This window comes from Cucumis melo, chromosome 11 (assembly GCF_025177605.1).
Source record: "Cucumis melo cultivar AY chromosome 11, USDA_Cmelo_AY_1.0, whole genome shotgun sequence".
Lineage (NCBI taxonomy): Eukaryota > Viridiplantae > Streptophyta > Magnoliopsida > Cucurbitales > Cucurbitaceae > Cucumis > Cucumis melo.
In genome coordinates this window covers 25,409,021-25,426,719 of record NC_066867.1, presented here as the reverse complement: position 1 = coordinate 25,426,719, position 17,699 = coordinate 25,409,021, and the positions used below count along the sequence as shown (strand labels likewise).

The following is a 17,699-nucleotide window of genomic DNA, read 5'->3' as shown; positions in this document are numbered from 1 at the left end:
TTTGACTCCAAGAAATGATACTATGTTTAATATTTATTATTGAGAAAAAGAAATATTTGATAATCCGTTCTTGTTTCTTGTTACTTATATTATTTTTCTAAAAATTTTAATATATTAAGAACAAAGAACCAAATAAAATGGAAAATAATTTCACTTCTATTTTATTTGGACTTCACTTCAAATAAAATGGAAAAGAAAAAAAAGAACCAACAAATGACCAATTAAAAAGTTCGTTTACTAGGGAAGGCTGAGCGCCAAGGACGAGGAGTATTTGTTGTGTACTCCGCCGGTAATAAACTGATAACACCAACACAAACGCGAACGAGTGAAAATAGCGTCAAAACAGCCATAGAAATGGACGGAGAACTGCCGCCGGCATCGGCTCCGGCTCCACCGTCCATCCATCCTGCCGTAACACCGCTATCATTCTTACTCGGAACATGGAGAGGCAAAGGCGACGGTGGATTCCCTACCATTAATTCCTTCTCTTACGGCGAGGAACTTCACTTCTCCCATTCCGGCAAGGTAACCGTCAACTCCCTGTTCTTCGTCTCTATTCGTTATCGTCGTTGATGTCATCTTTATATAATAAAAATCGTCTCACTTCACTCGATTGAATTTTGCGTATTTAGTCTAATCGGTTATCTTCATTGTTTGGGGATTTTTTAATACGATGGTGGTGGGAGAAGCCAGTGATTTCCTACAGTCAAAAGACTTGGAAACTCGATTCTAAAGAGCCAATGCATGCTGAGAGTGGCTATTGGCGTCCCAAGCCCGATGGTACCATTGAGGTAGTCATCGCTCAAAGTACTGGTCTTGTTGAAGTTCAGGTCAACCATCTCTATCTCTCTTTCTTGTGTGGTTTACCGTTACATTCAAATTCATCGGCAGGAAGAGAAATATTGTTGAATATAGACGTGTTTGTGTTTTTCGATTTTGATTTAGAGAAGTAATGATCGAAACAAACGGATTCTGTGAGATGATATAAAAAGGCTTTATACTCTGTGAGCTCTAACAATATAATCAGGCCCTGTCTGTTGAAACAAAACCTCCTTTTGCCCTCACTTGGCCATGTCTTTCCCGCCAAAACGAACGGCCGTCTTTTCTAACCGTTGAAATCTCAGTCGCCATCTTTGAAATTGCAACGATTCGGTTTCTTCAATGTCGACTCTCTCCATGGCCCTAAAGCTCAGATTCTTAAACTACACTGCCACTGTCAACGATATCGTCAATTGCTATGTCAGATTCAGCAAGAATTGCAGCCGCACATCAACTGTTCGATGAAATGCCCAACCCAAATGTTGTGTCACGGACCTCACTCATGGCTGGTTATGTTGAGATGGTGGGCTGAGTAATATTCATTCACAGTTCCGGGCGGTGTCAAGAAGTTCAATTGTTCTCAACGACTTCACTTTTGCGGCTGCAATCAAGGCCTGTTGGAAAAGTTCCGTGCCTCTGTTGAGATTTTTGGTTATGGAGCTAATGTTATGGTCTTTTCCTCTTGCTTTTTGATACGTATGGGAAGTGTAATGATGTTGAAGCTAGGAGAGTCTTTGATTCCATGTCTGGGTAAGATTATTGTTTTTTGGACTTCAATGATTGCTGCTGATGCTCAAAATGCACATGGAAACCATATGTTAAGAGTATTTGTGGAATTGAGTTGTTCGAGTTTTGAGCGTCCAAATCCTTCCATGTTTGCTAGTGTGTTAGAGCTTATGTAGCTTTTGTAAGCTGGTTTCAGGAAAAGTTTTGCACAGTACAGTGAACTGTCTTGGCTGTATGATTCGAGCAGACATAACTGCAAATTTGCTGGTTAATATGTTATATGTATGCTAATCACGAGAGTAACTTCAGAACATGTTTGAACCAGAACTTTAAAGATAAGCAATAAGGTTTAGGCAATTCGTTATATGTGAAGGAATCATGTACTAAAAACGTTGGTATTACATTTGAAATTGAGCTTTATGGATAGATTATATGGTTGAAATGGATAAGTCTGAAATGAAATTAATCATCATGAGTTGACCTAGTTTAGTTGGTCATTAAGGGACATGGGTATGACATGGCTTAGAGCCTTAGCGGAAATGTGGTGGTCAACTATCTAGGATTTAATATCCTATATGAGCTTCCCTAACACCTAAATTTTGTAAGATTAAACCGGTTTTCACATAAGAGTAGTCGAGGTACCTCAATCACTCACGGATATGGAAAAAAAAGTAAAATGAAACGAAGCTTCTCAAATCCCTCCTCCATTTAGTGTGAAACTTGATCAAGCTCAAGTGCTTTTTTATCCTCTTTTTGTCTGCGATCTTCTTGAGTCAATATTTTTAATTGTGGTATGAATCTAATAGCTTGTGATGTAGGTGCAGATTGCCTTTCTTTATTTTCGGTTGCTGCATGCATATTCTTCACACAACCAGAAGAAGCATGCGTTATGGTGAAACTGATGAGAAGGGAAATAAGACACTATTAAAAAATTATATGGAGGTTTTCTTAGTGGGATTGAAATTGAAGTAAATCAGCAGCAAGTTGGATGATAAGATATGACTTTCAGATTAGGAAAGAAGAAAAATAGATTCATTTTGCTGCTCATGTGAACTTTCACATTGCCATAAAAGCTCGATTTCTGTAGCCAATTTTTTTTTGCTTGACATTGAAATTTTATAGCCAGTTCTGTTATTTGCATCATTATCATCAACTCCTGAATATTATTTTCAATTTTCTAAAACTTGCAACTAATGAAGACGTCTTTTACTTTTTTCATTTAATTTGATCCGACTTGGCTCTCTCTTTCAGAAAGGAACCTTTAATGCAGAAGAGAAAGTGATAAAGCTTCAAAGTGAACTTGTGGGAAATGCTTCTAAGGTAACGATCACTAGATCCGTCATTATTTCAAATACAGATTTATCTTCTGTTTAGTTAATATTTCATTTTTTGTTTTTTGTCTTGAAAAATTGAGCCTATTTCCTCTCAATTTCTTACCAAGATTTTCATGTTTCTTGTATAAGAGTTGAATTTCCCAGTTAAATTCAAAAAATAAAATCATGATTTTAAAAACTTTTTTTAGGTTTTCTAAATTTGGGAGGTGGAAGGAGTGTTTACAGGCTTAATCATCAAAACCAACAAATCAAATGATTTATGAACCGTGTGTTAAACCTGAACCTAGGATCAAGAAGTTAAAGCCTCTCTTTGGTAATATAAATTTGCTCGACCCATTGGTTTATGAACCCTAGCTTATGAGATCTTCACTTTATACTGCATTCTAATTCTTTAAAATCATAAACCCACGAACTAAATATCACAATGGGAGCTCAAGTTTCCATAATGTATTTTTTTATATTATACAATTCGAACAGACCTTCACACAAACCTAAATGTCCCTCTTCTAGGCTTTATAATTTTAGGCTTACTAAAACCACAAGCCAAACGTCCCTGACTCCCTTTACGGGTCTATATGTTAGTTTTTTGACATAAAAGATTCTTGAGAATAATATGTCCAAGAATGAGATGTCTAAGAAGCAAAGATGTTTGGGTTTGATTGTACATGGGCACGAATTATGTTTTTATTTAATTTATAGAATTATGCAGGACAATCTTACATCGATGGATGCGAAAGTGTATGCCAAAGTGTAAAAAATGATCTGGTTCCATTGGAGACAATAAAAACCACAGAACATGTTGTAAACGAGATAGATTATCATTATCTGATGGAAAATACTGCTCATCCCCCACTGTATCATATTAATACAACAGGCGGGAATAAGCTTTCCTTCTTTTATTTTCCTCCAAAGCTTGTTAATCAATAATTAGTTACACCCAGATCAACATACTAGATGTGAGGAACAGCACTTTAGTTTAGCTAGCAGATCTATGTCAGACACTTCAATATTGACACATGTTAAACTTAATTTGAACACTTGTTAGTATAATGCATGTGTTAGATACCAGTCATACAAAGCCAATAATCGGTCTAACTTTAGATAAATTAAGTGTGACATGCATCAGACTCATTTTTGAACAATATTGCATAGAAGTGTTGACTTTAGTTGATATATGTTCTCTTTCTGTGTTTATTTTTGCCTTCTAAAAAATGACTTATCACTGTAAAAGTGAACTTAGCCCAATGATAATTGGCATAACTTTCCATCCTATAGGTTAGGATGGAAGGTTCAGTCTCCTATAATTGTACTAAAAAAAACTTGTCACTGTATTTGTATCTCATATCTTGCATTGGTGTTCTATTTACCAGCCTCTATTATTGGAACAGGTGAAAGAAATAAGCAGAGTGTTTAAATTGGTGGATGGAGAACTTTCCTACGTGGTTCAGATGGCTACTGCCTTAACCAGTCTTCAACCACACTTGAAAGCCTTGCTCACTAAAGTTTGACGCAATAAAATAAGGTTAAATCATATAAAAAAATATCCTTCTAACCCTTTTATTTATTTTAAAATTACTCTTAATACTTCTAAAAGTTTGCAATAGTATCCTTAAATTTTCATAAACGTTTTGAAAATATTGTTGGAGTAGAAATTCTTTACCATTCGGGCAGAAACTAAGATGAAATAATGTAGTGTAGGTGGCTTGGAATGAAAATTTGAATCACCACATTGTTAGGTCATAATCATGCAATTCTAAATCCTGATTTTTTGTTTGAAATTCAAAATAATTTATACTTCAATAATAGTCATGAAACATTTATGAAATTTTGGAGGAATATTGTAACTTTTGAAAGTACGAGGTATTTTTGAAAGAAATTGAAAAGTTGAAGAGGTTTATAATAATTTGTTAAAGAAGAGAATAATAGTAAATCCTTTAATTTTATATCAATGGACTAAAGTTAGGAAGACTACTGAAATCTACGATAAATCTATATTGAATTGTAATTACCATTTTCTGCGTTTCTGTAGCTTTTCTTTCTCAGTACTTATTCTAGAGTGATATCTAATAGCAATTTTCTTGTCTAATGGATTTGGCGTTTTCACCTTGAAAAAATGGCTCTCTGGCGAATCTTGATCAAGGCAAAGTATGGTTCTCAACATTATGATCTAAAGGCAACAGATTACATAACCTTCTCCTCTAGATGCCCTGGAAAATTATTCTACTATAAAAGGACCTTATTTATGGGAATATCTTCTATAACATAGGTAATGGTTCATCTACAACATTCTGGTATGATTTATGGTTTGGAGAGCACCCAATAAAACAGACTTTCCATAAGCTATATAAGTTGACTAGCACAAAACGCATCAACGACATTCAAAAGCAAAAGGACACTTAAACTGAACTACACGTTTATTTATTATGATCTAAATCTACAATCTAATATAACAGTAATTCAGTATACAACAAGTATTCAACAAGAGACAAAATAGAAAATACTCTCTTAAAGAAGGTGTAGCCTCCTCCCAATTCATACGTTATGAAAGCATTAACTGTACATGATTTGGTAGTGAGCCAGATGTTTTACGCCCCCTCTGCTCCTTCAGAATCTAGGATGAAATCCAATCACAAGGTGAAGTGACGAAATCCAACGCGTCGATGAAATCCAATGTAAGAGGGAGCAAAATTTTAGAGCTCAAACCTTAGGTAAAAACGTTGATTTAGTTGTTACACTAGATGGTTGATATTCAGTCCAACAAAGGTGTAAGCATCATTGTTGAGAAACCTCTTTTAAGGATTGGGTATGAACACATGACAGTCTGATAACTGGACAAAAGAATCCAACCAAAAAAGTCAGGAAGATCACTGGCTATTACGGTGAACGATTCCAATAACAGTGCTTCTAACATTTCTAATCCGTTGCACTAATCTTCTAGGGTCGTAGATAACTACAATCCTCATCCGACGTACACAATAAGTATACATTCTCACCGGAGCTTTTGATATAAAACATCTTGGGTGAGAGAATTTGGCGGGCGAAGAAAAGGGCTGGCATAGGGAAGAAGCAAATGGCGGGTTGGGGAACAAAAAATTGTTGAGCTTCAATTGCAAATTATTATTATTATTATTATTATTATTATTATTATTATTTTCTTACGTATAATTTGGGGGAATTACCAATTATTTTGAGGGGAATTACAAAGGAAAATTAGACCAATTTTGAAGGTTTTTGGGATTGATTTTTAGAAAGTTGAGTTCTAGGACTCAGTATGAAATGTCCAAAGTGTTCTTATATGAAATTTTTCTTGGGGCATTACCAAAAGTAGATCGATTTTGTAGGGGTTATAGGTTTTTAGAATTGTTTTTGAAAAAGTTGAGTTTTAGGATAAATGGGTTCTTTAAAAAGGGTTATTTTTCAATTTTGTAGACATCTAAAGTTTGCTAGATGTGTGCAAGATTGAAAAAATTGCTAACAAATTCCATCAAACATGTAAAATCACCTTAAGTCAAACAAAATTGATTTTGGATTGGACATTTAAAATTTAAAATTTGTGAGATATTTACGAGATGAATGTGAGATACAAAAACAATAGTTATAAACTTCCTAAAATATGTGTATAATCACCATAAATCAAGTTCATAATCGATTTGAGAGTGAACATTTAAAGTTTGAAAGTTGCATGACGTCTACAAAATGTTTGCAAGATACAAAAATAGTAGTTAAAAACTTCCTAAAGCGTGGGTAGAACCCTTTTTTGAACAAAGTATATAATTGATTTGGGATTTGACATTAGAAGTTTAGAAGTTGCGAGATACAAAAATAATGGCTAAAAATGTTCTAAAATAGGTGTAGAAGCACCCTAAATCACATAAAACAAGTATATAATTGATTTGAGATTGAACATTTGAAGTTTGGAAGTTGCTAGTTGTTTCCAAGATGTGTGCGAGATAAAAACAAAATCAAAAAGCTTGTTAAACATGTATTAAACAACCCTAAATCAATTAGAACAATTATAAAATTAACTTGGATTACACATCTAAGGTTTAATTAAAAACTTAGAGAATTATCTTTAACAATAATAAAAAAAATTTAAACAATAATAATAATAATAAAAAGACATAAACAAAGTAGCAATAGCAAGAGAGTTAGTTCAAAAGTGATTGAAAATTCTAAGAAATGTCAGAGAGATGTTAGTGAAAGATGAGAGAAAATGTGGGAAAAGTAGGTTTTTTTTAATGTTTTTTTTGGAGGGAAAAAACCAATAAAGAAAAATATCATGCTAGGGCATTTTTGACTTTTCATACTTTATTTGTTCTAAAACTCTACTTTTTAAAAAATCAGTCCAAAAAACTTACAATCCCTTCAAAATTGGTGTATCTTTTGTAATTCTCCCGATAATTGCATGTGCACCTAGAACTATTATCTTCCAACTTTGTGAAGTGATCCCATATAATGAAAATTGTCTTTTAGTGGCTCTAGCTCTCTTCTTATCGGGTAGTGGTGGTTTACTCAAATTCAAAGTTCCCATTGCGTTATTAGTGGAAGGAACATGATTAGTTTCACTATATTGTCCACTACTGCTCTTCATAGTCTAAAAGAGTATAAAAACTAGAGTTAGTCACCCACACGATTGGCATAATGTAATGTAAACAGCCACCAACAAAGAAAAACATTATTCGGTGCTATTCAATCATCAAAGTAGAATTAAAACTAGCATATCAATCTAAATCCTCTACTTAATTAGCATATTCAATAAAAAATTAACGTAGAATCAAAGCAACCACCAACAATCTAAAACCCCTATTTAATTAGCATACATATTTCATACACTCCAAAAAAAAAAAAAAAAAAAAGACCTACGATGTACCCAACTTCCAACGTACAGAATCAGATCTATTAAATTTTCAAACGCAAAACACACCAAACCTACTAAAAAACTGAAATTTTCAATGTAGAGAAAAAGCTCAAAATAAATAATCACTAACATTTGGACGTTGGAGACTGAGAAAGAGATGGTAAATGTCGGAGATCGAGGTGAGAGGGAGAGGGTGAGTTAGAGAGATGAGGCACAGTGTGAAGAATGAAGTTGAACGAAGTGAGAAGAAGACGTGATCGAAGATGGTGAGGTGCGATGAAGTTGAACGAAGTGAGGATGAGGTGTGAGTCTGTGACCTACTTCTTTTTTCATTTACTAAATTAATACTATAAACATAAATATATATTGGGTTGGGTTGGGTTGAACTGGATTTTTCAACCCTCAACCTGAGAGAGAAAAAAAAACCCAACCCAACTCAACCCTTATAATATGGGTTGGGTGGTCTAAGTTATTCGAGTTGTCGAGTTACTCTTATATCCTTAATGGCTGCAGTAGCGGAAGAAGAGAAGGAAGCGATAGAATGGTTTTTTAAGTGAGAAAGGAAAGAAAAGAGGCAGAATGGTTATGCCGAAAGGAGGAGGTCATGTACACACGACTTCAAATGAAAGTCGTGAACGGGGTACACGACAAGACATTGAAGTCGTGGACTTAGTCCACTACGTACATGCTAGACAACGTGGCAGCGTTGACTGCTAGTTGATGGATAACTCACTAGAGTCGTGGATCCAGTCCACAACTTCATACATGCCAGCCAACGTGGCAACGTTGACTGCCAGTTTGATGGAAAGCTCACCAGAGTCATGAACCTGGTCCGCAACTTTAGTGTGTTGTCGTGGATCGGATTCACGACTTCAATGCGTTGTCGTGGACCAGGTCCACGATTCACTACATTATTTTTTAGAATAGTTTCTCTCATATCCTATTTTTGATATTATTTTTTAAAATAACATTATTAACAATAAAAATTCAAAATCTTACATTTTACACTTAGGAAAAGTTGTATTTTCCATTTGTTCACAACTGTCGAACTTGAGATTGAATCCATTGATATTCTTTTTCTCAAAGACTAAAAGATATATAACTATTGTAACAATGAACACAAAAAATATTGATTATTATTTTCGTTCAAAACAAAGAAAGACTAGAATCGTCCCATAAAATTTGGAAACCAAAAGCTCTTTCTCGTCTTCTATAGAAGAAGACTTGCTCAAGTCAACAACACCCTCCAATCTAACTGAACCCGAGCAAGAAAATGTGCAATCGAGTTCCTGACATCATACACCATATTATAACTGTGTATTATTAGAAGTTAGAATAGAGAAATGTCATATTATATAAGTATATATTATTTTTTATTTAATATTAAGCGTGTCTCTAAAGTTCAAATTATCTCTATTAAACTAAATGTCCATAATATAATACAATATATGATACTACAAAATAATAATAATACGTAAAAACAAGTCTAAATTATTAATAAATAGTTTATATTCAATCTAACATTTACTGAATCAGTATAATTATTTTCGTGATTTATAAATATATTTATCAAACCAAAGTTGTGAATAATTTGTTTGACAAATTGAATTATTAGTTTTTAGATATGCTATCCAATATATATATGTGAAAATTTAAAATACAATTTTAATTTTATTGCATCTTTTATTTTAAAATTATATATTGAATAGGTTATTAGAGTTTAGGGGTTAGGCTCTAAAATAATATAATTATTAGTTTGAGGTTAAAATTAATACCACTCTCAAAGTTTTGGATTTAAATTGATAAAATTATTATAGTAATTCTAAATCTTGATTTTTTTTGTTTGAAATTTTAAATAATTTTTACTTTAGTAATAGTTTTGAAAACATGCATGAGATTTTAGGGGAATATTGTAACTTTTGAAAGCTTGGATATTTTTGAAACGAATAGAAAAGTTAGAGAGAATAATAATAATAAACCCGTGGACTAAACTAAGGGTACTGAAATCTACAATAAATCTATATTGAATTGTAATTACCATTTTTGTGTGTCCGTAGCTTTTCTTTCTCACTACCTATTCTAGAGTGATATCTAATAGCAATTTTCTTCAATTATTGACTTGTTTGGTAGGAAACTTAGAAATGTATAAATTTAAGAATAAGAGATTAAATTAAAGGAATAGTTGCAAATTTAGCAATTATATTCAAAATAATTAAGTATATAGCAACATTTTAAAAAAATTGCAAATATAGCAAAATCTGTCAAAATCTATCAATGATAGGAGTCTATCACCGATAGACCATGTAGCAAATGTTGGTCTATCAGTGATAAACCATAAGAGTCTATCAACGATAGAAGTGTATCACTGATAGATTTTGCTATATTTACAATTTTTTTAAAATATTGCTACATACTTAATAATTATTCTAAAAATTGCTACCTATTATAATTACCCTAAATTAAAACATATAGTTACATTGTGTATCTACAAACAATCCAGAAAAGTTTTCCTAAAGGTACATTTTCTTTTAAACATTTTTTTAAAAATATGTTTAAAATTTAAACAATTATATATTTGATTAGATCTTTCTATAAGTGTTTTCTATATATATTTTAGTTAGATCTCTCATATATAATTTCTCAAAATTTGGTTTTGATTTTTTTCTTTAAAGTTGATTATTTTCTTAATTTCAATTTTAAAAAAATGCATCTTAAAAAGTTACTTACCTAATTCTTTTAGAAAATGATTTTTTTTTTCAAATTTAAACACTTTAAAAGGTAATCCAAACATATCCTAAATTAGATTTTAATTTTAACCCTTATTTAAAAGGGGTATTTTCAAAAATATAAAAAAGCGGCAAAATATTTACACTGTATAGAACAATTCTGAAAATGGAAAAAACCCAGATGCCCACCGTGTAAAATACCGAAAATGTTCCATCAACAATGTGTGCAATATATTTGGTAACGCAATTTGATACACGATCGTTTAGATTTGACTATTGTTTGGTACACGATCGTTTAGATTTGTTTTTTCAATTCTATCGTTTAATTAATTGGGTTACACGATCGTTTAGATTTGGCTACCCCAAATCTAAACTATTTTTTTTTTCAAAATTTGGTATACTATCGTTCCAAATCTAAACAATTTTTTTTCAAAATTTGGTATACGATTGTTTAGATTTGGTTACACGATCATTTAGATTTGGCTACACGATCGTTTAGATTTGGCTATCCCAAATCTTTTTCTTCAAAATTTGGTATAAACGATTTTTTCAATATTCTTTATACACAATCTTTTAGTTTTAGTTACCTAATCTAAATGCCTAACCAATTTTTTCAAGATTCTTTATACACCATCCTTTAGAATTGGTTGCCTAATCTAAACGTAAAAAAAGAAAAGAAAAAAGACGATATGATGCATGCAGTGAATGAAAAAAAAAAAAGGAAAGAGGAAGAAAGACATGCACGTACCTAAAAAAGAGGAAAAAAAACAAGAAAGATGATAGAAAGAAATAGATTTGGTTACCCAAATCTAAAAAAAAAAAAAAAAGAAAGATGGAAGAAATCACATGAAGAGTACAGAGGAAGACGATAAAAAAATTGTAGAGAGGAGAAAAAGATGGAAGGACAAATTTAAAATATTTTAAAAATGGCTAAATTTATGAGCTTTGTTACACGGGTCGTAAATATTTCAGTACCTTGTTATATTTTGAAAAGTTTCCCTATTTAAAATGTGATGCATATAATAATCAGAGTAATAATAATAACAATAACAACAACAATATTATTATTGTTTCAAAAGTGAGGCGAAATCAAAAAAATATATTATTTAAATATTTATAATATAATATAGGGAAACTTACGTAAATGTAACAAAATTGTAAACTATTTACGGCCCGTGTAACAAGTCCATTAAGGCAAATTATCTTTTCAGAATTTCTTATTTGCCCTTAATCTTTTATAACGATCTTTCAAATCTGATTTTCTTCTTCTTGCCGATTTTTTCACAATCGTCGTTTCCGAGTTATTCATCTTGTCTTTTATATATCTTTCATCTGGATCATTCGAGCTATTTCGAGTTATTTTTCGTAATTTTCTACAAAATTTGCTCTGATATCCATTATCTTCTATAACATCGTTTCTCTTCTTGTCATCTTTGACAATCAAGATCGTGTATACTGCTCTGTTGATATCATCTCAGTTTTTCTGGTTTCGGTGAGTATTCTAAATATCGTTTTTCTTTGAACTATTTAGTTGATTATAAAATTTCGTTCAAAATTATATATTTCGGCGTGAAGATAGAACGTTTAGTATATGTTGATATTACTGTAAGACATCATGTATTTGGTTATGAAGATCGTTGAAGGTTTTGATTACTGTTTACGTTGATTTAAGAATTTATATTTCAGTATGAATGTCGTTTGAGTTTTTTGTTGTTTGTAAGAATTTAAGGTTTTTTTTATTTCGTTTTGAACATTTAAGAATCACTGTAAGATGTGTAAATCATTATGAAGATCGATAGTTTGATGTTTTTCAGGATAATTTTCATTGAAATGCTTGATCGTTTACCTCTATCAACATGATCGTTTAACAATATACAGACGATCGTTTTGTTATATATGAACACGATCGTTCATCTTTATGAACACGAAAATTTTCAATATCTTGTATGATCCGTATCTTTAAACGATTTTGTATCAAATTCAATACGATTGTTTAAATGATGAGCGTCTAAAAACGATCGTGTATCAATTTCAATATGATGGTTTAAACGAACAGTATCTTTAAATGATTGTGTATCAAATTTGATATGATGGTTTAAACATAAACGATCGTTTAATTTATTATATACGATCATGTATTCGTGTTAAACGATCGTTTAGTATTTATTAACTTATTTGCACGATAGTTTAAATGATCAGCGTCTTTAAATGATCGTGTGTTGGTGTTAACGATCGTTTAGTATTTATTAACTTCTTTGCACGATGGTTTAAACGATCAGTGTCTTTAAACGATCGTTCAATTTATTGTATACGATCGTGTATTGGTGTTAAACGTTTGTTTAGTATTTATTAACTTCTTGCACGATCGTTTAATATTCTCTTATTACATCTAAATACTTAATTATATTTTCTTTTTTTTCCAGATTAGAATGTCTATTCCTATTGTTGTTTTTTATGGAGGTCAATGGAATGACTGCAATGTTTATGAGAATTACTCAGTGTCTGGAATTTTGGTAGATATGCGAGTCAACTTTAATTCTTTGGTTTCTTTGATATGTGAACAACTTGAATTGGATGAATTAGTAGAATTATCTGTTTTACTTGATTTTGGTAAAAGTAATGTTCAAACTGTGGTGCTGATCAAGAAGGACAATGATGTTGCTTGGTATTTAGCTTTTGTTAATAATGCAACTAGTAGACATCCATTAGTTGCGCATGTAAGTGTTGATCGTTTGTGAACGTCTTCTTCATCTAGTAGTGTATAGGGAAATCTTGATATGTCACTGAATATAGGTTTTTCTTCTTCTGTTTCAAATGATGAAGTTATAAGAGACATCTCTTATTATTCTGATTTGAAGGAAAAACGTTTATTTGAAAGTAAAGAAGTGCTTTCAAAGTGTTTTTGCATAATAACAGTGAAGAACAACTTTCAATTTAGGACTACAGTATTAAATTTGAGATCTTTTGAATTTAGATGTCTGCAAGAAGGCTGCAAATTGTATGTAAGAGCATCTCGTTATAAGAAGAGTGATTTGTGGATGCTACGAAAATACACTTCTGAGCATGATTGTTCATTGAGTACTGCCCAAAGTTCTCACATGCAAGCTGCTTCAACAGTAATTGGCAATTGTTTGATAGATGATTTTAGATTCATGTCTATTGATTGTTCCATTCCTAAAGAGATTGTTCATAAGGCTCGTACAAATCTTGGAGTTAATATAAGTTACGACAAAGCTTGGAGGGCAAAAGAACATATGGTAAAGATATTACACGGTGATACAGTTGAATCGTATGCATTGATTCCAAGATTCTTTGATAAATTGGTTAAATCTAACCCATGTATAATCAGTTTTTTATATCAAATTTTTATTGATTTGCAGATAGATGTAGATAGACTAATATCACAGTCTATCTAGATAAATGTGGATATTCTTTTTGTTCTTTTTTGTTTGTGCTGATAGAAATGTGTTTTTAATTATTATAGGTACATGCACTGCTTTAGAAATGGATGATAGTGGTCATTTCAAGTTTTGTTTTATGGCTTTTGGTGCATCAATTGAGGGGTGGAAATATTGTAGACCTATTATTTCTGTTGATGGGACATTTTTGAAGTGTAAGTTTGGTGGCATCTTATTAACAGCTTCATCACAAGATGATAATAATCAAATCTTCCCTCTTGCTTTTGCCATTGTAGATTCTGAAATGATGCATCATGGACATGGTTTTTTGAGAAGATACGAAGTAGTTTTTTGAGAAGATACGAAGTAGTTTTTCAGAGCGAGCTAATTTAGTCATTGTTTCTGATAGGCTTCTTAGCATCCCTAAAGGAGTTTTAAGAGTGTATCCTGATGTTGAGTATTGTGTGTGCACAAAACATCTTTTAAGTAACTTGAAACTTCATTTTAAGGATCCACTACTTGATAAGTATTTCTTTAGCTGTGCTTATGCCTACACTGTTGAAGAATTTGAGTACCACATGAGATGCATTGAGTCTGTTTGTTCAAATATTAAAGATTATCTTAGTAGTGTTGGTTTTGAGAAGTGGTCTCGGACATATTCACGTAGACGAATGTATAGAATGATGACATCAAATTGTGCAGAAAGTTTAGATTCAGTGTTTAAAGATCTTAGAGAACTACCTGTGGCCGATGCTTTGTTCAATTAGGGATGTATTGCAAAAATGGTTTTATGGACGAAGTAAAGCTGCTTCTACAATGAAGAATCATTTGACTTCTTGGGCTGAGAACATTCTATGTTTAGAACATGAAAAGTCGAGAAGATTATTGGTAAAATTATGTTTATTTTTATCTAGAACAGTTAGAGATAGATTGCTATCTTTGTCTATCCCATAGATAAAGATAGCAATTTATCTGTTTCTGTCTCAGATAGGCACTGATAGATTAATATATATATATATATCTAATGTATACAGAGATTGAAATCTATTTCTTCTTATGTTATTAATTGTCTTTATTTGTGTTATGTATTAGGTTGATCCAATAAGTACAACTGAATACCAAGTAACGGATGGAAATCAATAGTTTATTGTGAAGTTAAATGTGGGATGTTGTAGTTGCCGAGTATGGGATGTTGAAGAAATTCCTTGTGCACATGCTCTTGCTGTTCTACGAATGCTTAATTTAGATACCTATTCTTATGTATCTGAGTTTTATTATAGAGTAACACTAGCAGCAACATACAATGGTTGTAGTCAACCTATTGGATCTCATTTTGATTGGAGAGTTGTATATTCTGTCATGAAAATATTACCTCTAGTTTTTAAATGGCAGGCTGGAAGACCAAGAAAACAAAGAATTCCATATGGTGGGGAATTTAGTAGTTCCACCAGATGTTCCAATTGTAATCGTAAAGGACATAATAGTAGGACTTGTAAGCAAGGCAAAGTTTGAGCAATTAATGAAAATGCGTACTATCTTTCTTTCATTATTATGTATACACGTTTGATATTAAATTTGATGGAGAATTATTATCGTTTAGACATTAGATATATAAATGATCGCTTAATATTTTCTATGTTTATTAAGAAGATCGTTTAGACTTTACTAAACGATCACTTAAAGATATATGCACGATCTTTTACATTAGTGTGATACATACAAACGATTGCTTAATATTTTTCACTTATTTCATTTAAGATTTTATGTGTTTCATTGTTTTTTTCCATTTCTTTCTCTTTTTTTTTTTTTTACTATTGCTCTGCTTTTTCTTTTCTTTCTTGCTTCTCAATATTTTTGAAATATCTCAAAATTGTTTGAGACTCTTCTTCTGATGAGTCTAGAGGTGTCATGGAGAACTACAAATAAAATGATATTACATTATCGATAAAAAAGTAGTAGCATTGATAAACAGTGATAGATTTATATCATCATCTATTCAAGATAGAGATGGATAGAAAATCTTTTATTGTCTATCTGGATAGACATATATATAAGCATGCTTTAAGTTTACTTACATTTTCAGATTAAAAAATGTCGATGTTTAGAGTCCTCTAGTCACTTGTTTCCAAACATTTTCATGTTACAATTGGTGGCCTTTCCTTTGCAAGCTTTCTTCCAACCCAACATCTAAATTGGAAAGTCTTGGTATTTTCTCAAAAGCCCAATAGACTAAAGCTAGGGGAAATCCTTGAAGGTATACAACATCCTTGTCACTGTAGGATGCTTTTTTCAAAAACTGATATGTTAGGATGTATGATAACCTCCCCCATGGATAGCCTTTGAAGATTTCTTCATTATCCAATATGTCTAAATATAGGAGATTTATGTGCTTGTGTTGCTGTTTGGGAATTAAAAATGCTTCTAAGATATAGAGGTTAACTAGTTTTTCTTTCAATGAGTCTTCCTCATTGCACAACGCTTTGAAAGTTTCTTCTATATCTTTTCTTGTTATAAAGTCATCATGATGGAAAATCGCATTCTTCAGACCAATTTCTTTCCTTTCTCCTAGATTTAACTCAGAGAATTTGTGACCTTTTAGTCCAGTCACAAAACAAAAGTCTTTCAACCCAAATTTTGCTATATGTTCATTGAAGTTGAAAGCAAGGACATTAGTTTTTTTTTTTGTATGGTATTGCTTTCTTAATAGAAAATTCAGGAATTATGTTGGTATTTTGACCATTTTAATATTAAGGAACTGGCCAAAAGGGCTGTTTGTCAAAACTCGAGATAGAATCCTTTTGTCTATTTTTGACTTGATCTGATTCAATGTTTCTAAGCTGTAGTATACAGTAATTCTAAGTTTTTTTTTATTCATCTTCCATAATAATCTCATTTGGATAGTGTTTCACCTGTTGAATGACATAATAAATAGTATGTTTAAAATAAGGACAAGTTTAAACAAATTTACAAATGCAGAGCGCTATAAAGAAAAAGATATAAAAATATACAACGCTTACATACAGATATTCACATTCTAGTTTGTTACATTTTTTCATTTTTCTTTCTTTACTTTACTTTCTTCTGTCTTTGCTTTAAACCTTATTGATTTGCTACACGATGCTTGTTGATTCTTGCTTACCATCTATTTGTAAAAAAGAAGACTAATATAAATTATACAAACAATATGTAAACAAACATGTTTGTATGTGGCATAGATTGCGATTGATATAGATTGAATGAAATGAATATAGATTAAGGCCTGTTTGTATGCGATATAAATCGTGGTATGTATATGTGGATGGTAGAGATAGATCGAGATGCATATAGACTCAATAGATCGAAATGAATATAGACTCAAACATTTTTGTATGCGATATAGATGGTGCTAGATATATGTGGATGATGGAGATAGATCAAAATGAATATAGATTCAAACCTTTTTGTATGCAAGGTAGATCGTCGATCAGGACAGTTCTGTTGAAGTAGTTACTAAGATGTAAACGATTGACGATGAAGACGATGAAAGAAAAAGTCTGAGCAATTCCTTCACCTTTTTATAGCTTCTTTATTTGGATGACATTTTTGTAATTACGGTTTATTGGAGTTTCTGTAAATTTTCGTTTATAAACGATCGTTGAAATTTCTCTACACGATCGTGTATACTTAAACTTTTTCGTCATCTTTTACTGTTTATTACCTTATCGTTTATATATATGATTATCGTTTATATAATGTACAAAATCGTGTATGCTTATCGTTTATATTTACAGAACGTGATCAGAGGTACAATCGTTAAAAAAAAGTATATTGTTATCGTTTAGCGTTTATTGTTGATCGT

The 17,699-nt window shown here is 31.7% G+C and overlaps 1 protein-coding gene across 2 annotated transcripts; it reads left to right on the top strand.

Moving 5' to 3' along the window:
- Positions 1-205: 205 nt before the first annotated feature.
- LOC103496266 (peroxynitrite isomerase Rv2717c) lies at positions 206-4,514 on the top strand. Of its 2 annotated transcripts, none has more exons than XM_008458050.3 (4): positions 206-525; positions 690-830; positions 2,797-2,865; positions 4,268-4,514. In XM_008458050.3, the coding sequence occupies exons 1-4, from the start codon at positions 355-357 to the stop codon at positions 4,385-4,387; spliced, it is 501 nt and encodes a 166-aa protein (XP_008456272.1). In that variant the 5' UTR covers positions 206-354; the 3' UTR covers positions 4,388-4,514. The 2 variants fall into 2 exon arrangements, with proteins under 2 accessions (XP_008456272.1, XP_016901924.1); XM_017046435.2 differs by having other exon boundaries at positions 214-525; positions 690-791.
- Positions 4,515-17,699: the final 13,185 nt, after the last annotated feature.